At 45.1% G+C, this 27,017-nt stretch overlaps 1 protein-coding gene across 2 annotated transcripts in view; it reads left to right on the top strand.

The window, feature by feature from the left end:
* Nucleotides 1-2,124: 2,124 nt before the first annotated feature.
* The window catches only part of LOC117356514 (gametocyte-specific factor 1-like), an 81,133-nt gene continuing 56,240 nt past the window's right edge, over nt 2,125-27,017 (top strand). For both annotated transcript variants that reach the window (XM_033935800.1, XM_033935799.1), the window contains exons 1-4: nt 2,125-2,266; nt 4,479-4,596; nt 16,754-16,868; nt 24,722-24,822. In XM_033935800.1, coding sequence (XP_033791691.1) covers nt 4,507-4,596; nt 16,754-16,868; nt 24,722-24,822 — 306 coding nt within the window. In that variant the 5' untranslated portion in view covers nt 2,125-2,266; nt 4,479-4,506. The remainder of the gene's footprint in view (nt 2,267-4,478; nt 4,597-16,753; nt 16,869-24,721; nt 24,823-27,017) is intronic.

Genomic DNA, 27,017 nt, shown 5'->3' with positions numbered 1-27,017 from the left:
GCTGCACCAAAAAAAAAAAAAAAAAGCCTCCCTCCAGGCCCGATTTAAACTTCCCCCCAGTCCACCGCCGCTGCTCCTCTGCTTACCTCCCTGACGCTAATCGCGATTGGCTAGCCCGGAACGTCCTCTCCAACGTCAGAATTCATGTTGGGAAGGTTTCTGGGCGTGATTAGCGTCAGGGAGGTAAGCAGAGGAGCAGTGGCGGTGGACCGGGGGAAGTTTAAATCGGGCCTGGAGGGAGGCTTTTGTTTTCCGTTGTAGGGGGGGAAGGAGGTAGGCAGGCTGGCTGGCTGGCTCTAGGGGAGGGAGGTAGATAGGCAGGCAAGCGTTTGAGGAGGTAGGCAGGCAGGTTTGCTGACTTTGGGGGAGACAGACAGGCTGGCTTTGGGGGAGGCATGCAGGCTCTGGGAGAGGCAGGCAGGCAGGCAGGCTGGCTGGCTTTGAGGGAGTTAGGCAGGCAGACTGGCCAACTTTGGGGGAGGCAGGCAGACTGGCAGACTTTGGGGAGGTAGGCAGGCAGGCTGGCTCTGGGGGAGGTAGGCAGGCAGGCTGGCTCTGGGGGAGGTAGGCAGGCAGGCTTTTTGGGAGGGGGTGGGACAAAGGCTGGAAGGCAGTGAGGGGACATAAGAAAGAGGGATGAAGGAAAGAGAGAAAAAGGCAGAGAAGGGGGGGGGGGTTGTAAGTAGAATAAAGACTAGAGAAACAAAGGCATGGACCAAAGGGGAAAGACAGGAGGCAGAAGCAGGACTTTGGGAGGTGCAGACAGAGGGGGAGAACCCCTGAGGAAGAGCAGAGAGAGGCAAGATCATAACTGCGGAGGGAGAGAGAGAGAGGGAGACCTGGAACAAAGGTACAAAGGAGAACTGACACTGGATCTGGGGGCACTAAGGACATAGGAAGGAGGCACTGGTGGCACTAAGGACATAGGAAGGAGGTGCTGGGGACACTAAGGACATAGGAAGGCACTGGGGACAATAAGGACATAGGAAGGGAGGAGGGAGGGAATAGAAAGGGACAATTGTTGAGCCTGAGTGCAGAAAGAAATGAAAGATAGAATGCATAGTCAGAAGGAAACGCAACCAGAGACTCATGAAATCACCAGACAGCAAAGGTAGGAAAAATGATTTTATTTTCAATTTAGTGATCAAAATGTGTCAGTTTTGAGAATTTATATCTGGTGTCTATATTTTGCTCTATATTTGTCTATTTTTCTATATTTACTGAGGTGACATAATTGAAAACCCCTCAAATATAAATGATAATTAACATTTTCTATGCATAAATTTTAAATTTTTTAATTTTATGGTTACCATTATGAAATAATAAGATATTGTCTGTACACGAAAAATGAATGGAAGTAATTGGAGGCGGGGCTAGGGCGAGATTGGGGGCGGGACTGAATATTAATAGATGTCCCGTTTTGATAAAAAAAAATAAATGGTCACGTTATGAATGATTGGTATGTCTGCAAAAATGAGCAAACAACATGGGCCTGCACAGACCTTTTATGTCAATATTTTCTTCTGTTTCTATGATTATAAAGCTTCGTGTATTCTGGTGGCCATGCTTGAATCCGGTATACTGCACATGCATGCATGCTTTCTGTATGGATTACCCGGCCCTTCCACATTTTGAGCAGTTTTAAGGAAAAATAAGTCAACATTCAGTAGCTAATTATTTTATTCTGCAGCTAATTAAAACTTATTTGAAGAAAAATTGAGAGATTACATTGTTCAAACGCGCACAGGAATTTAGACCCCATCGCCTTAAAGCTAATCCAAAACTAGGGAAAACTTCCAACCCAGTTTAAAACTGTTCTCTCCAAATGTCCCTTCAGTTTTCCTAGTATCCCTTTTTCTCTTGCGCTTAATTCTTGCAATAAATGCGACATCGTCACATCACCGGATTTTCAACTATAAGAAGCACATTCTGATCTTACCTTATCTTTTGTAAAGCTCATTTTTTTAATGAACTACCTCTTTGTTGTAATGAATAAGAAAAACAGTACAGTCGATATATAAAAACAAACGAAACATCTCAATCCGAAAGTTTCAGCGCGTCATTGGACAGGATTGGGGGGGGGGGAGGGGGCGGTCAAGATCCCGGCGGAGAGAGCGTGACGTATGTTTAGCTGCAGGTGTGAAAAATAAATTGGGCTCCGCCCGGCGTTCGCTCTTCCTTCTTGAGCCGGAACTCGCCTGCTGCGGAGCACATGGGCTGAGTCGGGTGTCGCTGAAGGAGATCTGTTTGAACGCAGGAAGCAAAGGTAGGAGTAGAGAGAAAATGGGTAAGGATGGAGCTTGGTTTCAGGAAGGAAAGTGAAGGAAGTGGATTCTGGAAAGGATATGAGGTCGACAAGCAGTAGAACTAAGCCTAAGGAGAGTAACCGAGAGTGAACCTCCAAAAGGGTAAACGTGTTGGGTGTCCTTTTTTTTTTTTTAAATCGGTAGTTTTAGTTTATTGCTGAGTAGAGGAGGTTTTTACTTCTGGTGTCACTGGATGAGGATGCTTTAGAGCTAAAGTAGTGGGTCGTGTGTGTGCTATAGCCTTTCTTGTAGAGGATTGGGGAGGGAGTGGCTTTAATATATATATAGTTTATTTCTTGGACTAACTCTTGTAGTTTTCATTCGCTAAACTTGGCATTCAACATGTCCAGCCGCCATCAGATGGCAGGACACTTTGAAAACAACCATGGGGGATGGTTAGCCGGAGCCGTGTTTCTCAACTTCCTTAGGCCAAGTACCCCCTAAGGCTTAGGGCCTAAGCCTAACACATACCAAGCGAGTGCCCCCGCCCCACCCCTGTAATAATAGTACGAATTCTAACCCAATTTCTTCCATCCATTTTTCATATAAACACAATATAAACTTATTAATACATAATGGTAACTACAAAATTAAAATTAAAAAGAACACAAACGGGGGTTTCAAAGAGGTTAAGGCAGATGACTTTAAATTATGCAATCAGTAACGACTATGTAAAAATAAACAAATATAGAACAAAATACAGACAGCAGATTCACAAAACAGCCATATTTTGATCACTAAATTGAAAATGATTTTATGAGTCTCTGGTTGCATTTCCAATTTTTCTTTCTTTCTGCCTCCTGCACGCTTCCTCTCCGGACCCCATTCTCTTCCCCAACCAACATCTCTCTCTGTCCCTCTATGTGTCCAACTTTTATTCCTCTCTCCTCCACCCCTATTGGCAATATGGCTCCCTCTCTATCTCTCACTGTATATCTGTCTTGAGAGATCCAAGCATCTCTCCCACCCCCTCTACTGCCACATTCAACACTTCTTCCTCTCATCTCCCAGATCGTGTGCAGCATTTTTCACTGCTGCCCACCAGCCCCATGCCCATTTCTCCTTCTATCACCCCTCTCCAGCACCATGCCACATTTCTCCCTCCATCGCTATGTCCAACGTTCCTTCCCCTTGCATCCCCTTCAATCTGCCCTCTCTACTACCATATCCAACATTTCTCCCTCTCATCCTTCTTATTCCCCATGCATCTCTACCTCACTCCTCGCTCCCTATGCCCTATTTTCCTTTCCCCTTGTGCACCATCTCTCACTCATGCCCATCAATTCTCACTTTCTATTCCCTCCTTCCTATGTCCCAAGTTAGTGTCCCCATGTGTTGAGTTTGTGCCCCCTCCTCTTCCATCCATAGAAGTTGCAGGTGCCGCCAGGGATCCCTGCCTGCCACCCCCCCTCCCCCCCAAAGCTGCCACCGCCAGGGATCCCTCCTTGCTTCCCTGTATGTGTACCCGGTGCATCACCTCTTGCCCCCAAAGCTGACCCTGCTACCTTGCTGAGCCAACACACTTCATCCCCCCTCCAGCAGCAACTCTGCCCAGGAACGGGCCACGGAGCGTGCAGTGACTCGCATGCTGCACGTAGCCAGCCCACAAGCCTTCCCCCTGACGTCAGTTCTGATGTCCAAGAGAAGGTTCCGGACCAGCCAGGCAGCGATTGGCTGGCCCGGCACCTTCTCTCTGAAGTCAGAATTGGCGTCGGGGGGGGGGGGGAGGCAGGGAAGGCTTGTGGGCTAGCCACATGCAGCTTGTGAGTTGCTGCACATGCCTTGGCCCATTCCTGCGCAAAGTTGCTGCTGGAGGGGGGATGGAATCAGATTGGCTTGGTGAGGTGGCAGGGTTGGCTTTGGGGGTGGGGGGTGCAACAGGCGTGCATACAGGGAGGCAAGGAGGGATTCCTAGTGGCAGCGGCTTCAGTGTGAGGCAGTGAGGAATTCCTGGCGGGGTGGCCAGGCTGCATACCCCCAAGGCAATGCATACTGTGTGTTGAGAAACACTGCGCTGGAGGCCCTTTCTGGACTAGAACAAAACTGTAATTCATTAAGTCGCTAGGACTCAAACACAAGTCGATGGCACCTAACAACAACAAAACACCTTGCATTCACTTTTTCCGATTTATTTATTTATTTTTTGTCACTTATTTTGGTTGTGTATTACAGGTACTGGTTTTGTTTTCGAAGAGCCGATATGGATACACTGCAGCTGGTCGCATGTCCCTATAATCCAGCGCACAAAATGAGTGCCACGGAGTTCCAAGTGCATATGCTGACATGTAGAGTAAGACTATTTAAACAGCAATTTTTGTTTGTAAAGTATATCCGTTTCTAAAACTTTTTTCCTGTAAGAAGTTTTATTATTGGAAATGTAGCGAACATGTGTTAATGCTTGTTAACGCGTGGCAGTTTTGGTGTTACTTGCTCAGAGGCGGGGGATCAGGCAAGGAGTACTGAAGCCACAGTAGGGGGAGAGGGCTCCAGTATTTGCACCTCCTGAAGTAATTTGAGAGGTGACTACTGCTCTCCCCCATGTCCTTCCCACAGTATATCTGTGCCTTTTTAAAAATATATTTAGGTTTAGTTTCCCTGGGGAAGGTAAATACCTACCCTTCCTCCTTAACACTGTAATGCAATCTGTGCTCACATGAAAAGTGAGTAATTAAATCAAAACCACATGATTACTTAATCTTTGACTGTATAATACTAATGATTAGCTGGAAATACATATATGTATATGTGTGTGTATATACACATGTATGTACCTGTGTGTATACACACAAATGGATAGAGATTTATTTTTTAATTCCTTAAACTGTAATATTGTCTGCTTGGCTTTCTCTGTCCTCATTGTAGGTGGCCCTTTTCCTTCTGGCAAATAACTTTTGAAATTATTTCCAGTGTAATAGGTGAGAGACATTCTACAATAGGGTTATTTCCTTTAGCCACATGCTGCAGAAGGAATCCACTCTGGATTTTTCACTCTTGCCTCTTTGTATTACACTGTCTCTCTAGCTCCACCATCAGTTCTTTCCTTTTGAAGGCACGACTGCAGATGTTTGTTCTGCTCTCCCCATTTTATTATTTTTAATTTGTTGTTGGTTTTTTTTTTTTTTTTTTAATCCCTTTTTCAGGTGCATGGAGCGATTTTTATAGCTCTGCCTGCTTGAGAATTCGCAGACTTCAGTCTGTAACTGACAGGCTGATCCCACTAGGTACATGTTAACCAGCCTGCTTAGTTTTCTCCAGAGCTCAGGGCCTTCTCTGAGGTGATCTCACCTTTTGCTAGTCGGGGGTTGAGCAAAGGCTGTTAGGCACCCTTAGGAGACTCTGGGGTATCTTGCACGGTGCTGGCTGCATCATCGCACATCTGTTAGTCTGTAAGGGTATAGTTGGACATTGGAGTCCGAAGATTAGATCTGCATCAGCATTTCCAACATTGTGGCAGTGACTATTTTCATTGGCTACTGTGAGAGCTAAAACAGGTTTCCAGCACTGATCCGTCGGGTCACAATGAGTAAACAGGCTGACAGCCTGTGAGAGATTGGGGGAGGTTGGAAAACAGAGGTTTTCAGTATTTTTGGATGATCCCCCCTCCTGAAAAATCCTAAAATCACCATATTTTGAGTCTTGGGAAGTGGAAAAAAAAAAAAAGAATCAATTTTAGTGCAAATTTCTTGATGGTGGCCATCTTGGATTTGGGGGGTGGGGGCGTGGTTTCTTCAAAACTGCAAATTTTGTCTGGAAGCCTACTAGGATGAAGTCCCTGGGCTCTCCTCGTATGGATTCTTGTCAGGATTGAGCTAATTTAGCGCTTTTGGAGCATCCCTGCGCCACGTAGCCCTGCTGAAGGTGGTGACCAAATGCTCAGCTAGCCTGGCAGGGCAGCCTTTGTCGATTTCGGGGCTCGGCACAGCTGGTAACTCTGTGGACCTGGAGCCGGACACTTTCTCCTTTTTGTGAAATTTTTGGGGTCTGAGTTTTAGAATGTGTGTTTTCTCCCTGCACGTGTCCGAGTGGCATTGTGCCTTTGGACATAGTCTCTCCCCAGCCTGCTGCTGTTTGCATGCTGCCTGACATTCATTTGGAGACTCTGCTGTAGATGCCGAAGGAAAAAAAGACTGTGTGCTGGATCTGCGGATCCCTCTGGGGGCTTGCATCCTGGGGATGGTTCTTCTGTCCTTTGCCTATTTCAGTTTGCGGCTCTGCCTTATTTCTGAGTCTTTGCAGGAATTGCACTTAGTCACTCAGCTGGCTCTGTCCATTTCTTCCTCCTGGCTTGGTAGTGTGCATTCAGTCTGCTACTTTTCCCTGGCACCCTGTTGTAGACATTCTGGTCTCGGACTAGTTTGATCCTCCAGAAGGGGCTCTGAAATTAGCTTGAGCTATGTCCCCCTTGTCCCCTCTGGCACAGGAGTGTCATCAGCTTTTGGGTTAGCCCAGGGTATGCAGGACCACTGTGTGGATGTGGTTCTTGGGACACTTTTGGACGCAGCCACTTTAGGCATCAAAGCTGCTTTGGTGTGTTTTTTTTTGTTTGTTTGTTTTTGCTGCATGCACCCATCTTGCTTGACTGCGCACACTGGAGAGTGAGGCAGTGGATTCCCCTCATCCACTCCTCTTGGCTGGGACAAATTATATAGCTGCTGCATTTGATTATGATATGAAAGTTTGGCAAAGGTGTAGGTGTACTCCATCTTTACCCGCCGAATGCTCTGGTTAAATAGTGGGCTGGTGATTTCTCTTCCGAGGCTACATTGGCTAGGCTGCCCTTTTAAGGGGCAGTTATTGTTGGCAAAGGTCTGGACGATCTCATGGATTCTGTGTTGTGATGGACCATCGCCCAAAGACTCTGCCTGATAGTAGATCCAGACCTCTAGGGGTTGTAGTCGCTCTAATTCATGACGTTCCAAACCATATGCAAATGCAACATTGCGGAGATTTTTACAGGGCTCCCTTCGATGATATACTGACTATGGGTGTTCCCTGCCTTCCACCTCCCATTTTGTGCCCTCTGCAGAAAGGCTTCATGAAGTCATGCCAAGGGATGCTCCTCTGCAGATCAGATGGGGGGCTGGCTCAACATTTCTTCCTGCCTGGATGCACATTATGACCGACCAGTGGGTCTTGGACATTATTCGGTTGGGTTACAAGCTGGAATTAGCTCAACCTCTGAAAGTTTGGTTTGTGGACTCTTTCATGTTTCCCGGAAAGAGCACTCATGTTCAGTGCTTGCTGGATTTTCAAACTATAGAGCCAATGCTGCCCAACCTCTTGGGCTCAGGCAGATACTCAAGATACTTTTTTGTTCCCAGAAAAGGCTCAGAAGATTGGAGGCCTATTCTGGGATCTTCAACACATGAATATGGCTCTCAAGATTAATTGCAGCAGTGGCCCCAGGAGAGTTTCTTGCCTCTCTGGATCTCAAAGGCGTACTTGCACATTCCAATTTTTCCGGCCCATCACAACTTTTGTGGCTTCATGTTCTGGAACAGCGTTACTGTTTTTTGGCCCTGCACTTTGGGCTGGCTACACCACCGCCCCAGACATTCACCATGGTGATGGTGGTAGTGGTGGCTTACCTGAGACAGATGAGTCTCCAGATTCACCCTTACTTGGATGACTGGCTGATCAGGACCTGGGCTGGTTTGTCGTTTTTCAGGAAGAGCCATCTTAACACCCAGACAATTGTGGAAATACCTGGGAGACTTTTTCGACATAGCGGAGGGCCACGTCTATCTACTGGAAGCTCGGAGGCAGAAACTGTGTACTAGAGAATGACATGGTGGCTGTTACCTGCGGCTAGCCCGCCAAAATGGTGGGGGGAAAACTATGTTCACCATGGCTACGAGGACAAGGCCTTCACCGCCCCGTGGAGCGGTGAATGGCCTTGTCCCCACAATTAAGGGAAGGAATGCACGCGGTCACCTATCGTGCTCCCACCCTCCTTACTGATCACTGCTGCCGCCGCCTCACAGTCCAAATATCTCCCTACTCCCTCCCTGCCCCTTACCTTCAGCCAGCAATTTTCTAAATTGCTTTCCTACAGAGCAGCCGGAGCGTTGAAGCTGCGTATGGCTGCCGTAAAGGTCATTTGATGCACCCGGAAGTTGCATCAGAGACAACCTTTCCGGCACCTTATGTAACTTCATCACTCCAGCTGCTCTGTAGGAAAGCAATTTAGAAATTGCCGGCTGAAGGTAAGGGGCAGAGAGGTTTGTCAGCAGTCGTGCGCTCACTGCACTGCAAGCAGGAAGCACTCCGGCCTGTTGTCCGGGGGGTGGGGGGCATGGGTGCATGGTGGATGCGGCTAAGAGGTGTTCTAGCTGCAGGGGGGGGTGAAAGTGCCACGAAGGTAAGGGGCACGGAGGGAGAAAGGGAGGAAAGGTGGGGTGGGGAGGAACAGACGCTGAAGGGACATGGGGAAGAAGACAGATGCCAGACTATGAGGAGAGCGGAGGGAAGAAGATGGGTGCCAGATTGATTTGGGGGGGATGGGAGAGGCACAGTAACAGAGCAAATGGAAGACAGAGAGAAGAGAGACAGTGGATGGAAGGAATTGAATGAGAAGATGAGGAAAGCAGAAACCAGCCAACAAAGGTAGAAATTTATTTTTTTTTGCTTTAGGATAAAGTAGTATATTAGTTGTGTTGATAAAAATTTATAAACAAAGCCCTGCCAGCTTTCTCTAGTTCAGCAGCCAGAACTTTGGTTTATAAGTTTATTATTAGGATTTAAATACCACCTATCAAGGTTATCTAAGCGGTTTTTACAATCAGATACTCAAGCATTTTCCCTCTCTGTCCCGGTGGGCTCACAATCTATCTAACGTACCTGGGGCTATGGAGGATTAAATGACTTGCCCAGGGTTACAAGGAGCAGTGTGGGGTTTGAACCCACAACCCCAGGGTGCTGAGGCTGTAGATCCAACCACTGCGCCACACACTAAATATTGCAGTACTGAGGCTTGTATGGACGTGATGGGGCGGTGAAAGGAACAGTGGTCCGGGGACGGTGACGGGGACAGATTTTTTTTCCCCCCCTGTGTCATTCTCTACTGTGTACCCAGATTTCTTCCCTTCTACAGCAACCAGTGCCATCAACCTAGGATTATCTTAAAGTTCTAAGCTCCATGGTTGCCACGCTGGATGTGGTTCCTTGGGTGCTTCAACCATGGCCAACGGAGGGGCTGTTGTATGTGTTCCCTCAGTAGCCATTAGTGGGCAGAGTTCTTCTCCGCATAGTTCGACATCCAGGCCTTGTGGTTTTGGTTGCTCCAGATTGACCCAGGTGACTGTGGTACACGGATCTGGTGCGGCATCTTGTGGCAGATACTCTTCCTCTATTGGATGACCTTCTGACTCAGGGTCCCATTCCAATGTTCGATCCGGGTCCCTTCTGTCTTACTGCTTGGCTCTTGAAAGGGATCGCCTAGGTAAGAAGGGGTATTCAGCTTTAGTGATCTCAACTTTCTTGGGGTCCCAGAGGCTTTATACCTCTTGGGCTTATGTGAGGGTTTGGCGTCTATTTGAGGAGTGGTGTGATGCACGTGCAGTGGTCTCTTTTCACGCTTCCCTTCCTAACATCTTAGAGTTCTTGCAGGATGGCCTGGACAGGGGACTGGCTTGGTCTTCTCTCTGGGTTCAGCATGTGGCCTTGTCAGCCTTTCGTGAGTTGTTGGAAGGTCAGCATTTGACTGCCATTCCTGGTCTGATTCGCTTCTTGCAGGCAGCCAAATTGCTCAAGCCTCCTGTGCGGCCCTCTGTTCCATCTTGGGATTTGAATCTGGTTCTGTCTGTTCTACTGCACCCACCTTTTGAACTGTTGGGTGACTGCTCTTTGAAGGACCTTACTCTTAAAGCGGTGGTCTTGGTGGCCATTACTTCTGCTAGACGTGTTTCTGAGCTGCAGGCTTTCTCTTGTAGGGCTCCCTTCTTGTAGTTTTCAAGGGAGCGGGCTGTCTTGAGGCCTGTTCTTCTTTTCTGCCAAGGGTAGTATCTCTTCATGTCAGGCTTCATGTCATCCCAGTTTTGGGTAGCCGGGAGGGCTCTTCCGAGTAGAGACAGTTGTGCAAGTTGGAGGTCAGTCGGGTCCTTCGCTTTTCTGTGTAGAGGACCCTGGAGATCAGGAAATCAGATCATCTATTTGTCTTTCTAGCGGTCCCTCATATGGGGGATGGCGTTTCTAAGGCTACCATTGTGCACTGGATTAAGGAGACTATTGCTTCTGCTTATCTTCTGAAGAAAAAGTCTGTTCCAAAGTTTCTCAAGGCTCATTCCACTTGGGGTTAGGCAGCTTCTTGGGACTGAGTCTTCTCTGGTGTCTCCAGTGGATATTTGCAAGGATGCAGTTTGGTCTTCTCTGCACTCCTTTGCCAAACACTACTGTGTGGATATTCAAGCGTGTCAGGATGCAGTATTCGGCGAACATGTTCTGGTGTCGGTACCCTTCACTGGTACTGCTTTATTATCCCAGGACAAGCAAGCAGGTATTCTCACTAGTGGGTGATGTCATCCGACAGAGCCCCGATGCGGACGTCTCGCAAGCAGACTTGCTTGAAGAAACTTCAGAAGTTTCGAGATGCCCGCACCGCGCATGCGCGAGTGCCTTCCCGCCCGATGCACCGGGTGTGTCTCCTCAGTTCTTTTCTTTCCGCGGAGCTGAGAAGTTTTGCTTCAACTCTCTGCGCTGAGTGAACCCTTGTTCTTGCCTTCTAGTGCTTGCTGTTTTGAGTTTTTTTTCTCTTATCGTGTGTTCTATTCTGTCGTTTTATTATTTAAAAAAAAACCCCAAAAAACTTTTCCGTAGATTCGACCGGGTCGGCCGCGTGGCTGGGGCCCTGCAGCTTCGATCTAACGGCGTAGCTTTTTCGGCCTACGTCCCGGCCTATTACCGGTTTTAAAAAGTGTATCAAATGCCATCGCATGATTTTGTTGACGGACCCGCATCGACGCTGTTTACAGTGTCTCGGGCCTCAACATCTTCCGAAATCGTGCCGGCCTTGTTCCACTCTAATAGCACGTGCTTTCAAGCGTCGCTGTTTCCTGTGGGAGTCGATGTTCGCTATGGAGGCTTCCAAGGAACCTTCGGCTTCGACCAGCGCTTCGCCTTAGATGTTGGCATCTGCTCCTGCTACATCGGGTCTTTTGAAACCGGCTTCCTTCGTTCCGGTTTCAACTCCGCCTCCTGCTCCGGTGCCTGCATCAGTCTCCTCAGGTCAGGTAACTCCACAGACCGTTCCCCCGGTGGTTCTTAAGGTGCCTAAGGCTTCTAAGGCCAAGCACTCGGCCACCCGGGACCGCGAAGACCGTGCAGTGGGTCCCACTTCGGATGCGGCTCCCCCCTTATCGGCTTCGATGCGGTCGCTCATGGAAGCCCACTTCCTCGAGCTCATGACTACCATGGGGCCCAAGTGGCTTGCCACAATCCAGCATGGGCATGCGGAACCTCCTCGTGGGGTCGAGCCGCCTCCTCCTCCGCCTCGCCGCTCGCTCTCACTGCTAGGCGAGGAAGCTAACAGGAGGGCAAGGGTTCGGCCTCCCTCTGCCAGGAAGCTCTCAGAGTCTGGGATTGGGCAATTCGCCACAACGCCTTCCTCAAAGCTGTCTACGTTCAGGGGGCGGACAATGCCTTGGCGGACAACTTAAGTCGTCTCCTCCAGCCTCACGAATGGTCCCTCCATTCCAAGCCCCTTCATCAGATCTTCTCTCAGTGGGGGACGCCTCAGATAGACCTCTTTGCAGCTCCCCACAACTTCAAACTGCCTCAATTCTGCTCCAGGATCTATACTCCTCATCGCCTCGAGGCAGATGCCTTTCTTCTGGACTGGAGGAATCTCTTTCTATATGCGTTTCCTCTCATTCAAAAGACTCTGGTCAAGCTGAAGTCTGACCATGCCACCATGATTCTGATAGCTCCTCGGTGGCCCAGACAGCCTTGGTACTCCCTTCTACTTCAACTCAGCAGCAGGGAGCCATTTTTTCTTCCAGTGTTTCCTTCACTGCTTACTCAGCATCAAGGATGTCTGCTGTATCCCAACCTGCAGTCTCTCCACCTGACAGCTTGGTTCCTCTCAACTTAACTCCTCTCCAGTTTTCCAAAGTGGTGAGGGATGTGTTGGAGGCTTCCCGGAAGCCTGCTACTAGACAATGCTACTCCCAAAAATGGACTAGATTTTCTACCTGGTGTGTTTCTAATCGTAAGGAGCCCCAACGAGCCTCCCTATCTTCTGTGTTGGACTATCTTCTGCACCTATCTCATTCTGGCCTCAAGTCTACATCGATACAAGTCCATCTGAGTGCAATTGCGGCTTTCCATCAGCCTCTGCAAGGGAAACCTCTCTCTGCTCATCCTGTGGTTTCCAGATTTATGAAAGGACTTTTCCATGTCAATCTTCCTCTCAAACCTCCTCCAGTGGTTTGGGACCTCAATGTTGTCCTTTCACACCTTATGAAGCCTCCTTTTGAGCCTCTCAACAAGGCTCCGCTGAAGTTTCTCACTTGGAAAGTGGTTTTTCTTGTTGCGCTCACTTCTGCTCGCCGAGTCAGTGAGCTTCAGGCCTTAGTGGCGGATCTGCCTTTCACAGTATTCCATCATGACAAGGTGGTCCTCTGCACTCATCCGAAATTCCTGCCTAAAGTGGTCTCTGAATTTCATCTCAACCAATCCATAGTTCTTCCTGTGTTTTTTCCAAAGCCTCATTCTCATCCTGGAGAATCAGCTCTTCACACTCTGGACTGTAAACATGCTTTGGCTTTCTACCTGGATCGCACCAAACCACACAGAACTGCTCCTCAACTTTTCGTCTCCTTTGATCCGAACAAGTTGGGACACCCTGTTTCGAAGCATACCATCTCCAACTGGATGGCGGCTTGCATCTTTCTGCTATGCCCAGGCTGGATTACTCCTTCCCTGCAAAGTCACAGCCCATAAGGTCAGAGCAATGGCGGCCTCTGTAGCCTTCCTCAGATCGACACCGATTGAGGAGATTTGTAAGGCTGCCACTTGGTCCTCGGTTCATACCTTCACTTCTCATTATTGTCTGGATACTTTCTCCAGATGGGATGGACAGTTTGGCCAAACAGTGTTGCAAAATTTATTCTCCTAAGTTGCCAACTCTCCCATCATCCCATTGGGGTTAGCTTGGAGGTCACCCACTAGTGAGAATACCTGCCTGCTTGTCCTGGGAAAAAGCAATGTTACTTACCGTAACAGTTGTTATCCAGGGACAGCAGGCAGCTATTCTCACGTCCCACCCACCTCCCCTGGGTTGGCTTCTCTGCTAGCTATCTGAACTGAGGAGACACACCCGGTGCATCGGGCGGGAAGGCACTCGCGCATGCACGGTGCGGGCATCTCAAAACTTCTGAAGTTTCTTCAAGCAAGTATGCTTGTGAGACGTCCGCATCGGGGCTCTGTCGGATGACATCACCCACTAGTGAGAATAGCTGCCTGCTGTCCCTGAATAACAACTGTTAAGGTAAGTAACATTGCTGTACACCCCATTCGTAAGGATTATACTAGGCACTACAGAAGGAGAAATTAGGTTCTTACCTGCTAATTTTCTTTCTGTTAGACTGTAGACTGGTATAGTCCCCCACCCTGTCTGTCTTTATGCAGGTGATTGCGGGTTTTTGTTTTGCTCACGTGTAGGGTTTTTTTGGGTTTTTTTCTGTGGGTTCTAGAATTTTTCTAGGGCCGAGGAGAATTAATAAAAGTGGCTATGGCTTAGCTGGTGAGCTTTGGGGATATTTTCTATCCTGGGCTTTAGTTCTACACATGTTCCAACAGTTGTTTACCAGTGTTTGTTGTTTTTACACTCCTTTTCAGAGTGTGGTTTACTGTTTTCAGTTGAAGTCTTTCCTAGGTTCTGCTTGGTTATTCAGCAGGCTGGATTGCAAGAGGGGAAGCTATCCTGATATACAAGTTTCTCAGTCTCCCCATGCTGGTAGCAGTGAGGTATATATCCCATTTGTAAGGACTATACCAGCCTACAGGCTAACAGAAAGAAAATTAGCAGGTAAAAAACTAATTTCTCCTTAGTTACCTTGAAGTTACTGATGAATTTTGATTCTCAGATTATCTTTTTGTCCTGACCAGTCTGGACAAGCGACAGAGGATGGCATCTAAGGCCTTGATCTCCAGATGGATTAGAATGGTGATTTCTTTCACATACATTGGCTGTGGGAAGCTGCTGACAATCTTGTTGAACACACACCACCAGAGTGATAGCTTCATCCTGGGTGGAGACTCGGTTTCACCCAAGGAGATTTGTAGAGCAGTATGACAATCCGCCTCTTTGGCCAGACCTAGGCCCCATACTGGCCACATTGGGATCCTTTTGACTTACTGAGGGTTAGACAAATGCCAGCATTCATACCTTTTGAGGGTAGCCTGAGAGCTCCTGATAAGCTCTCCCTTTCCAGGGTATTATCCCTGGGAGTTTTGTTTAACTCTTTTTTTTTTTTTTCCCCTCAGGGTGAGTAGCAAGCTCTTGGGTATCTTTGCAGTGTCCATATGCAAATGAGCTTTTTCAATGTTGTCTTCCCGGGTTTTAAACCTATGTTTTCTGATAGCAGCTTCCTACTACAGATTCCTTCTTCAGGTCTGAGAATCCTGGTGAGGGGAGTATATCTGTCATATACTCTCCCCCTCTGACAGAGCTTAGCCAAGGGCTTTTCCATACCCTTCAGTCCAGCGTTTCGGTATAGGAAGTCTGTGGTGCCAGGGGATTGCTTTCACCTATGTAACCTGTTATACTGAACTCTGTAGTTTTCCTTTTACTCTTTAAACTTGTCAGGATTATATCCAAAATTCATTACTTCCGGTTTTACACGGAACCCAGACTGTCCCATTGAAGACCCCTTGTCTCCTGATTCCTGATTTTTGGGCTAATGTTTTTGACGTGAGGGACTGGTTAGTTCTGATGTCGTAAGGCCAGAAGGTCCCTCCCTACCACCCTCTTAAGCCTGTTAAACTCCCCCCTTTAGGGTTACCTAGGTTGTTGCTCCATCCCTGAAAAGGAGCATTCCATGAACGAACACTGCCTTCACTTATAATATCTGAGAGAAGGGTTACCCTTTGGGGGTTCATTTATCCCAAGGGCTTTCTGGGCTTCTAAGTACTGATTGTCAGAATCCTGTTGGCTTACTGAGGGTTAGGCAAATGCCCATATTCATCCCCTCGAGGGTCGCCTGAGAGCTCCCGAAAAGCTCTCCCTTTCCAGGTTACTAGCTCTGGAAGTCTACTTTCCTTTTTGTATCTAGTTTTGTCTTTGTTGTTTGCATTGGTCTCTCTTTTTTATTTACCTTTATTTATTTTTTATGTTAATTTTTATGTAAACCACTTAGACTTTTCAATAGGCAGTATATCAAATTGAAATAAACTTGTTTTCCAACCCATTTTCCATCATTATCTTTGCAGTGTCCATACACAAATGAGCTCCTTCAGTGTTGTCTTCCTGGGTTTTAAACCCATGCTTTCATCTGATAAGCAGCTTCCTACTACAGATTTCTTCTTCAGGTCTGAGGATCCTGGTTATGGGGAGTATATCCCATCACAAGTAGCTACATGGTCCACTTTTTATATACATTCACCAAGTTTTACAGGGTAGAGATGGCAGCCAGGAAGGATGCAGCTTTTGGGTCCTCTTTGTTGAAAGTAGGCTCAACAGTCCTGCCCTAGATTGAGAGGACTATCTTGGTACGTTCCTACGATTCAGGACTACTAGATACATTGCATTAGAAAGAAAGATTTGGTTCTTACCTCAATCTTCTTTCTATATATGTCTAGTAGTCCTGAAACCCTGCCATGTGAGTGGGCTTTGCCTGCTTTTTGCCTTGGTAAGGGTGTATGCTGAGATTTGGGGAACTTCCTTGTCTCTTGGCTAAGATGATTTAAAAAAAATGCTATGCCTCTGCCTGATGGCAGGACATGGGAGTAGCTACAAGTTCCATAAATGTTAAGATCTGGTTGTACATTATCTATCTTTCTCTTTTTTTTTTTTTTCACAAAGTTTTTCTAACATTTTGTAGTGTAGTGTCGGAATTATCCTGTTCCCCTCTTTCCTGTTATGTTTCCTATGAAGGGGCAGGAGCAAGCCTACTGGGAAGGAAAAGGAGGTGGCGTTGAAAGATGAGTGACATCCTTCTGCAATCAACTTGTGGGTTCAGATGGATAACCCTACGGTTCAGGTCTACTAGACACATATACAAGAGAGAGGATTATCGAGGTAAGAACCTAATCTTTCTTTCCTCTCCCAGACACTAAACTGAGTAGTTACATTCGGAATCATAATAGTATTTGTACAATCTATGACTATCTTTAATCACAAGACAAATCATTAAAACCCATCAGATCATAACACAGTTAAGAATCACTCTACCCATCTCAAGCAAGAAACAGTGATCGTTTTATTAGAGTTTTTTTCTCCTTTCCTTTAGGCAAAAGAGAAAGATACCCAGCTGAATTCAAGGTTTCAAAAAAAGAAATTAACATTCTGGAAGTTGGAAAACAGAAATAAACCAGCAGAGTGTATGAGTATCTCGGACACCTCTGGTAAGTAACAAATCTTATATGCATTCTAAGTGCATAATTTCTGCTTCTCTAGTTTTTCTAATATTTTGTAATGTAGTGTTGGAATTACCCTGTTCCCCTCTTTCCTGTTATGTTTTAGAGTACTGTGTCCCTAATGCACAGTGTGTTGCCAATGTAATGACATTAGGTGGAATAATTAAGTCAAATGGGATAAGGAGGAAGAAGCAAACAAAAACAATTTCATTGGGTCAAGGTTTATTTTGCAATAGAAATTGCGTACATCATTTGTAGCAAAAGGAAAAATAACCTAGCCCATATAAGTGGGGCAAAGGAAAACGAGCGGTGCTAAAAGAGAATGTCTTTCATAGGTACTTATATTACCTGATACCCTTTATAAATTTATATTTTAATAATCCTCTCACCTAACAAAGAAAATTATCTAGCTTCTCAATCAGTCTTTCCAATTGGATGAAAGAAAACAGAACTAATATCAGGAAATTTGATTAAATGCTTGCAGGGGAATTCAAAAATGAAGCTCATATACACTATAATGACCCATGGTTTCAGCTGTAAAAAAGCTTTTCTGTTTCTGCATGGCACAACAGGAAAAATTTGTAGCTTAGATTTCCTCTTTCCTCCCACAAGATCTCTTGTAGGAAGCTTCATTTCCATACTTTTGCTCTTCATCTCTTTACCTCTGGACTGCAGTGTTCTCCCTAGCATGTTTTAGCTGGGCGCTCCGCCCAGCTAATTTAGGTGAACGCCCAGCTGTCATCTCACTTGACATTGCAAAATGACAGCCACAGTGCTCCCTTTTCTACACTCGGTAGGCTACATTGCGCGTAGACAGGAAGGCCGGCTTGCTATGGGACTTGGTGATAGCTGAACGTTTCTTTCCGATCCTAGTCTAATGGATTTCCTGTTTCCATCCACTTGGTGTGAAAGTCCTTTCTGGCCATGCGCGGGTGGGCGAGCCCGCACGGGCGGCTTGGTGTGCGCAGTCGCAGTGCTCTATTTATTTATTAGTGCTCGGGGATGTCAAAGATGGCGGCGTTCTCGCTGGAGCAGAAACTCTCCCGCCTGGAGGCGAAGCTGAAGCAGGAGAACCGCGAGGCCCGGTGCAGGATCAACCTGAACCTGGAGATCAGCCTGCAGCAACCCTGGCCTAGTAAGAAAGGAGGAGCCGAGAGGCCCCAGAGTGGGGGAGGGGAGGAGAAAGGAAGGCTTCATTTACTTCCTGTCGTGGTATGTGCATAGCAGAGGCTTCGGGGGTGGGGGGGGGAGGCTTGGGTGAAGAGCTGCCAAGGGGTCCGGGGGGGGGGGGGGAGGGAAGGGGAGATGGCCTTTGCCTAGCTTTCACTCCAGAGGGGGGGGTTGTTCTCATGTTGTTGAAGCCCATAGTGCAGCAGGCAGGGGGTTGAGGGCATTCATAAGTTCCCTACGTTCTCCTCTCTGCAACTGGGAGGCTTGGCAACGCTGAGGACTGGCCTTGTTTCAGTCAGAGAAGTGTTTAAATGCCTCCTTCCCCCTCCCCCCATTGAAAAGACCAGAAATGTGGCTTTTTATTAAAATTCCTTCTGTATTTTGGGGGGGCTGTTTGAGGTGGGGGTGCAGTGGGAATGGAGAGGGAAGTAGTTAATGGGAATGGATAGCTCCTTCCTTTTTGGGACCCACACACAAAATATTTCTGATGACCGGTGCAGTTCACTTTTGTATAGTGTGATGTCTGTTTTCTGCTCACTTTGATGGTTTTGTATCTTTGCTTTGGTTATCAATAAAAAATGTCACGTAAAAATCCTATTCTAAAATACAGTCAGTGGGGGTAGGTGGCTTCTGGTCATGGATGTGTCTAACTGCCAGAAAGAAGAACAGTATGCTCGAATATACTTGTCAAATGTGAAACTTGTATCGGTCCCTAAAAATTCCAACCAAATAGCCATCTTGTAATCTTACTGGATATGACCCAGAATGCCTCTTTTGTAATCCACCTAGCACCACTAGGTATTGGTGGAATAAAAGACACCAATGTAATGTAATCCTGTGTCTTGGCTTCTTGGGTGAGGGAAAAGGGTCCGCGAAATCTCCTCTGGAGGTAGTGGTATAGATGTCTCTACTGGTGGCTTTCTCTGTGATTGTTTCCTTGTGTCCTGTATGGCAGGGTTTGTGGTGGTCTTGGTCTCCATAAAGTGGTCAGATTAAGGGTGTTGGGCTTAATATTTGGCCACCTCTTCCTTGGAATGGGGGAAGGGGGGGAACTTGATACCATGATGCACATATGGTATTATCCTGTTCCAGGCTTGATTAGCCAGAAGCATCTTATTAAGATCTCAACTGAGATAAGAGCTATAAGGAAGTGCGAGCTAAATCTACAAGCGGTTCATTGCCAGGGTTAAAAGTGAGACTTGAGAGAAACTTTATAGGAATGATACTTACCCCCTCCTTTACGAATCTGTAGTACAGGTTTTAGTGCTGGAAGCGGCAGTAACTGCTCCGACGCTCATAGGAATTCTAAAACCCACACTACGGGGTCATAAAGGAGAGAGTAGTATATATGTCGCTAACGTAATACGTAAAGAATTAAAATCAAACAAAAATAATTTGCCAACTTCGGTTGGTTACAGGCTTTAGGGATATTTACTTCAATTGAGCATTGGAAAACAATTAACAATAATTAACTAAAAGTATACATTTAGGGCCTGTTTTACAAAGCCGCGCTAGCAGCTGCCACGCAACAACAGCCCCGAAGCCCTTTAAATCTCTGGGCTTTGGGGCCGTTACTATGCTGCAGCCACCAGCATGGCTTTGTAAAACAGGGCCTTAATTTTCCTCACCACCAAATTTCCCCGTTTCGCCCCACTCGGCTACTTTTTCATGCCACCCGGCTGGAGAAAATTTCTGGGGAGAACACTGGGACTGCCCTGCAATTCCTCAGTTGTCTTCTTCTTAGAAGCAAGACCGTAGGAGCTTGTCTGATCTGCTCGTGTTTATTTTCTATAAATTCAGTTTTTTCAACTTATTTCATGCTGTAGGGGGATCCCTTTTGGAGATAGCTCTGGCTGCAGTAGACCACAGACTCTGAGGCAGAGTCCGTTTTTCCAGGGGGTTGGCTGCTTTTCAGTTCACCCCTTGGACAGCCTGCATTTACAGTTCAGGAGCTCAGGGACCATTCCCTTGGGCGCATAACCCAGGTTCATCTGCTGGTGGGCTTGAGCAGAAACTCCATATACTTTCATTGTGCCAAAGAAAGGCTCAGACAATTGGAGATCCATTCTGGATTTCATGTCAGTGCAGTGCTTAAGGTTTTGCGCTTTTGCATTGAGACAGTCCGTTCTGTCATAGTGGTGGTTGTTTTGGGGGAATTGATAGCCTCTCTGGATCTGAGGCCTGTTTGCATATTCCCAGACCACAAAAAGTTCCTGAGGTTTCTTGTTCTGGAAAACCATTACCAATTTTTGGCCCTTCCCTTTGGACTGGCGACTGCATTTCACAATTTCACTGAGGTGATGGTGTTAGTGATTGTCTACCTGCAAAATATTGGCTGGACGTAGAGTAGTGATGATAAATACAGGTAGAAGCTGGAAGGGGAGGTATAGGGGACCCAGCGAAAGGAAAGATAGGTACATAAAGCTAGAATATGGATACTGAGCACAGAGAAAGAAGACATGTCAAATGAACAGGAGATCCTGGCAAGTAAATTAAGAGATGACAGAGGGAAACAGACACCAGAGCCTGGGACCAACATTGTTTGACAAATAAAATGACCAGACAACAAAAGGTAGAAAAATAATTTTATTTTCTATTTTGTGATTTAGAATATATGTATGAGAAGTGAAATGTTTATCCTGCCGGTGCTGGTGGTAGACATGGGTAGGGCCCAGGGCAGAAATTTGGGAGGGGACTAAAAGCCCACTACTAGCCCATGCCATCTTCAGCTTCCAATAGACTTAGGGCTTTCTATAGCTAGGGGGCAGTTGCACTAATTGCAGTCCTTGGCCTGACACCATCCCTGGCTTGTGTGATCTTTATATTTTGCACAGTATAGGAGGAACTTAATCTATTTTTTTTGGTGTTGTACTATATGGAAGGTGTGGCTTCTTGGGATTTTGTTTTAATTTATGTTTATGATTTTTGGTCAGTTATTATGTATTTGGCATTTGTCTTCTGTGTGTGTGACGGAGGGTATTCTGTTGGGATGAATTTTCTATGTAGCATTCAGTTTCCGTGATAGTGGAGGGGAGATTGTGAGAGGAGATGTTTTTGTTGATCCTCTTTCTGCATTTGTGATTTTATAAAATGACAGTTATGCAGCATATTATTCTTTTTTATAAATAAAATGATTTCAATATAAAATTTTCAAGTCTTGTGTGGATGGGATCAGACAGTCTGCGGGTCGGGGACAAAATTTTTCCCTATCTCATTCTCTTTTTTTTTTTTTTTTTTTAGTTTAACATTTTTTATTAATTTTTTCATATAACAACAAGTGTATCAAAGATTCATACAATTACCTTAAGTATACACTTGATATCTCCATAACATACTGTACATACAACATATCTTATATAATCCTTAATACAATTTTAGATATCATGTAAAATTTAATAATTTTATCAACTATTATTCAATTATGAATCCCTTTCCCTCCCCTTATTTTGTTAGTTGCACACAATATAACAGCTATTATGATTTATTTATATTTTATGATAAAGAGAATAAACCTACCCCCCTCCTTTCTTTATCAAGTATCTTATTATGGAAAAAATTATATCAATCATTACAAAAATCTGTTAATGGTCCCCAAATCTTCTTAAACTTATCGATATATCATTTTTGTGTTGCAAATGTATGCTCCATCATATATGTATGTATATGTATGTGTATGTGTGTGTGTGTATGTGTATGTATGTGTGTATATATGTGTATATGTGTATATATGTGTATATATGTGTATATGTGTGTATATGTGTGTATATGTGTGTATATATGTGTATATGTGTGTATATATGTGTATATGTATATGTGTGTATGTATATGTGTGTATGTATATGTATGTATGTATATGTATGTATATGTATATGTATGTATATGTATATGTATGTATATGTATATATATCAAACTGAATTCCACCAAAAATTGTAATTTAATCTGTCATAATTTTTCCAATTATATGTTATTTGTTGAACTGCTACTCCAGTCAATATAAATAAAAGTTTGTTATTATTTGATGAGATTTGACTCAGAGTTCTCATTGCAGTACCAAACAAAATCGTATCATGTCAAGGCTACCGGATTTTCCAACATCCTATTTATTTGAGGCCAAATTGATTTCCAAAATAGTAATATGAATGGACAATAAAATAAAAGATGATCTAATGTCCCCGCTTCTAGATGACAGTGCCAGCATCTATTAGACTTTAGAGCTATCAATTCTATGTAAACGAACAGGGGTCCACAAGGCTCTATGTAAAAGAAAAAAACCATGTTTGTCTCATAGATGCTGATATTGTACACCTTAACCTCCAAGACCAAAGTCGTGGCCATTGAGATGCATTAATCTGATGCTTAATCTCAATGCTCAAAATGTCTTAGACCATTTTTTTTTTTTTTTTTTTTTTTTTAATTTACAAATCCAGATATCAATTTATACCCATGGAATCTATCTGAAAACATAAAAATTCCATACTATGATAAGGTTTTTCCATTCAGGGAACCCCACCTGAATGGCTTGCTTCAATTGCAACCATCTGAAATATTGTGATTTATTTAAACCAAATTTATTTTGCAATTGTGAAAACTCAAGCAGTTTACCTTTATTCATTACATCCTCTAAAATACTAATTCCAGCAATCATCCAATGTTTCCAGATAATTTTAAAACCGCCAACCTTGATCTTTGGGTTTAGCCAAATTGTTTGAGTTGTTGATTTATTTATTGGAATAGGAGTTAGATTACTTATATACCTTAAAGTTTTCCAGGTATCAACAAATATTTTGTGTTCCTTATATAACCTTGGCATTTGAATACTGATAACATGACTCAGACGTAAAGGAAACACGAGTCTCCATTCTAACCAGAACCAATCTGGTTTTCAATGGGCTCTGGGAGGATCCAATACATACCTTGACGCAGAATATAGGCTTGATGGTACCTATAAAAATTCTCTTAATGCCAGTCAAATATTAAGAGTGTGAAGAATAGTCTATTGCTAGATTGCTTTGGGGTATTATTTGAGGTCCATTAATGATTGTTTTGCTGTTTTGATTGTTCAATGTTTAACATGTTGGTTATAACAGCAGAACAGACTTGATCTTTGGGGAGTTTCCCCCATTCCCCTACTTCACATCTGTTTCTTGAAGGGGCTACACTGCCTGCTTTGAACTAACTGTAGGGGCAGCAGAGCCCTCGGTGAAATAGGAGGGATTAAAAAACTGGAATGGATTCCTAAGGCTCGCGAACACAGGGGTATAACCCACTCATCCATAATGACGCACCTATCTACTAGAAAAGATATTAGGAAACATAGAAACATAGAAGATGACGGCAGATAAGGGCCATAGCCCATCAGGTCTGCCCACTCTACTGACTCACCCCAAGTCTACTATCCTGGGATCCCACTCCTGGTGACAGGTTCCCTTGGCTTAACCCTCTAAGGGATCCCACATGGGCATCCCATTTGCTCTTAAATTCTTGCACGCTGTTTGCCTCGATCACCTGCACCGGGAGCTCGTTCCAAGGATCAACCACTCTTTCGGTGAAGAAATATTTCCTGGTGTCGCCATGAAATTTCCCGCCCCTGAGTTTGAGCGGATGCCCTCTTGTGGCTGAGGGTCCTTTGAGAAAGAGAATCTCTTCCATCTCGATACAGCCGGTAATATACTTAAACGACTCGATCATGTCTCCTCTCTCCCTACGTTCCTCGAGTGAGTACAGCCGCAAATTTTTCAGCCTTTCCTCGTGCGATAGATCCTTGAGCCCCGAGACCATCCTGCATCGACTCTACTCTCAGCACATCTTTTCGGTAGTGTGGCCTCCAGAATTGCACACAGTATTCCAAATGAGGCCTTACCATGGTTCTGTATAATGGCATTATGACTTCAGGCTTCCGGCTGACGAAACTCCTGTGGATGCAACCTAACAACTGTCTTGCCTTAGATGAAGCCTTCTCCACATGATCAGCAGTTATCATGTCTGCGCTGATGATCACTCCCAAGTCTCGTTCTGTTGAAGTTCTAGCTAAGGTCTCGCCATTCAAGGTGTAAAGTTCTGCACGGATTTCTGCTGCTGAGGTGCATAATCTTGCATTTCTTAGCGTTGAAGCCTAGCTGCCAGGTCGAGGACCGTAGGTCCTGTGTCATACTATCGGGTGAATTGCCATCTCTCACTATATTGCATAGTTTGGCGTCGTCAGCGAATAACGTTACCTTACCTTGAAGCCCCTGAGTTAGGTCACCTATGAATATATTGAAAAGGAGCGGGCCCAAGACTGAGCCCTGCGGTACTCCACTGGTCACCTCTGATGCTTTAGGAAGGTATGAACCTAATCTTTTTGTAAACTATATTTCATTAGGCATATGAGAAACATCGGAATTGTTGTGACTCTGTTTTTGAGTTGCACCACCTGAAGCGTGTTCATTAAATTGAGTATAAGTGTGTTTGTGTAGCAACCTACATATGAATCATCACATTTTCTCACTTCTTAAAGTTCAGAGTTATGGATATATATTCAGCTATTGTAAATACATACATTACTCAATGCAAAAAATGAAAATTTCTCAGCTTTGCTAATGTTTCCACAGCTCCCCTCCCCTAAGAAAGCCAAGGCTATACTGTGTAATGCTGGCGATTCTGTATTTGAATCATATCTTTTATTTTTCAGCTGACACTCTGTATCCAGAGGCACTACTCCAATGTCCATATGATTCATATCATCGGATCCGAGCCTGCAGATTTCCATATCACCTTGTGAAGTGTAGAAAGGTAGGCTGTTGGTGTCAGAGCGATATTAAGGAAATGCTTCCTTCTTGTCACTCATTGAGAGGGCTACCAAACAAATTTTTGGAATAACAAAAAAAGAAAAAATTTCTGTAATGTTTTAAACGAGATAAATGTTTATATACAGTAAGTATACGATAGTCCTCAGTGTGAGGTGTATAACACTGTGGTTATTTCACACTCGGTGACTAAAAGACCAGTTGACAAAATTAGCCCCATTAAAAGGCAATCATTCAAACTCGTACACCAGGGCTGCCCAAGTCCGGTCCTCGAGATCTACTGACAGGCCAGGTTTTCAGGATATCCACAATGAACATGCATGAGAGAAATTTGCCTGCACTGCCTTCTTGGTATGCAAATCTCTCTCATGCATGTTCATTGTAGATATCCTGAAAACCTAGCTTGCCAGTAGATCTCGAGGACCGGGCAGCCCTGTCCTATACCATCACCTGGCTCTGTTTAATAGTATTTATAGATTGCCCTTTGTTTTAACATCAAAGCAGTTTACAAAATTAGGACAAGGAAAATGAACACAATTTCTTAGAAAAGGAGGAAGAGGAACATCACTCATCAGGTAGACAAGCAGACTGACAAACGGTACAGACGTTCATTATATACTCATTCCATACAGTTGCTACAATGCTCCGTATCTTCTGGGAATGCTTAACTGAATAGATAGTATTTCAAAAGAATGCAAAATCTTGGGTAAGAGTGTTCAAAGGAAAGTTCATTAGGAAGAGAATGCCATAAAGTTGGAACAGATGCAAAAAAATAAAAAAAGCTGAGTGTCGGGTAGATGCTAATTTTGCCATATAAACCAGTGATAACATCAATTGATGAGTCATAGAGGAACGTATGGTTCCAATTGATTGACCAAGAAGCCAGATTTTCCTGAGTGTAAAACTTTGATTGCCAAGATTAAAGCTTTAAGCATTGGATAGAATTTGATGGGTAACTAGTGATGCTCTTTCAGGAATGGAGATACATGATCGTATCTGCAGGCATTAGTGAAAAGTCTTATGTACTTGTTCTAAATAGTTTACAATTTAACTACTGTGGATGGAAGGCCAGTGTAGACGATATTGCAGTAATCATTTTGATGCAACCAGAGCATAAAGGAGAGATGCACAGTAGAAAATGACATGGAGATGGGTACACCCAGCATGGAGACAGAGCCCGCAGGGAGAGGATGAGCACAGGGACAAACTTTGTCCTCCTGTTCTCTTAAAAAAAACTTGACTAGTATCAGTATGCAAAAACTTATCATATATACTCCATATAAACTGAGGTTTTGGGGACCAAAATGGGGGTCTCTGTTTATATTTGGGTCAGTACTGATACGCCCCTCTCCTGAACTAGTTTCTGACCTCTGCTGGGCCTGCCGTGAGACCTGGTGGGCCAGGACAGGAAGGATCCCTTCAGTCTCCTGTCCCGACTGACTTAACTTTTGCCTCCCTCCCCGGTGTACCTTTTTTAAAACCCTGATGGTCCAGTGGTGGGTCGGGACAGTAGGGATCTCTCCCACCCCTGTCCCAGCTGATTCTAAGAATTTTTACCTCCTCCCACCTCCCCCATGTACCTTTAGAATCCCTGGAGGTCCTACTTCAATCGGGCTTTCGCCCTTTCCATTCTTCAGAAACTGCCCTTGCTAAAGTCTTTAATGAACTGTTCTATGCCAAATCCAATGGCCTCTACTCTATCCTCATCCTTCTTGATCTGTCTGCCGCCTTTAATACTGTTCACCGCCATCTGCTCCTGGACACACTATTCTTACTGGGATTCCAGGATTCTGTTCTCTTCTGGTTTTCTTCTCTCCCATCACATTCTCAGTGTATGTTAATGGTGGATCCTCCTCTGCTGCCATCCACATATACCCGCGCTCTCGGTACACTTTTCTCCTTCCATGGTTTTCAATAGCACTATGCTGATCTACCTCCACACCTGATATCTCTACAGAAATCCAGGTCCATATCTTAGCCTGCCTGTTTGACATTGCTGCTTGGATGTCTCGCTGCCATCTAAAACTGAATATGGCTAAAACCAAACTCCTTATCTTTCTGCCTAAATTCATCTCGCTCCTTCCACCGTTCTCTATTTTTGTGGATAACACTCTCCTCCCTGTCTCGTCAGCTCACAACCTTGGGGTGATCTTTGACTCCTCTCTCTCCTCTTCCACACAA

This window comes from Geotrypetes seraphini, chromosome 3, assembly GCF_902459505.1.
Source record: "Geotrypetes seraphini chromosome 3, aGeoSer1.1, whole genome shotgun sequence".
Lineage (NCBI taxonomy): Eukaryota > Metazoa > Chordata > Amphibia > Gymnophiona > Dermophiidae > Geotrypetes > Geotrypetes seraphini.
Note: the sequence above shows the minus strand (reverse complement) of the source record. Positions and strands in the feature narration are given on the sequence as shown.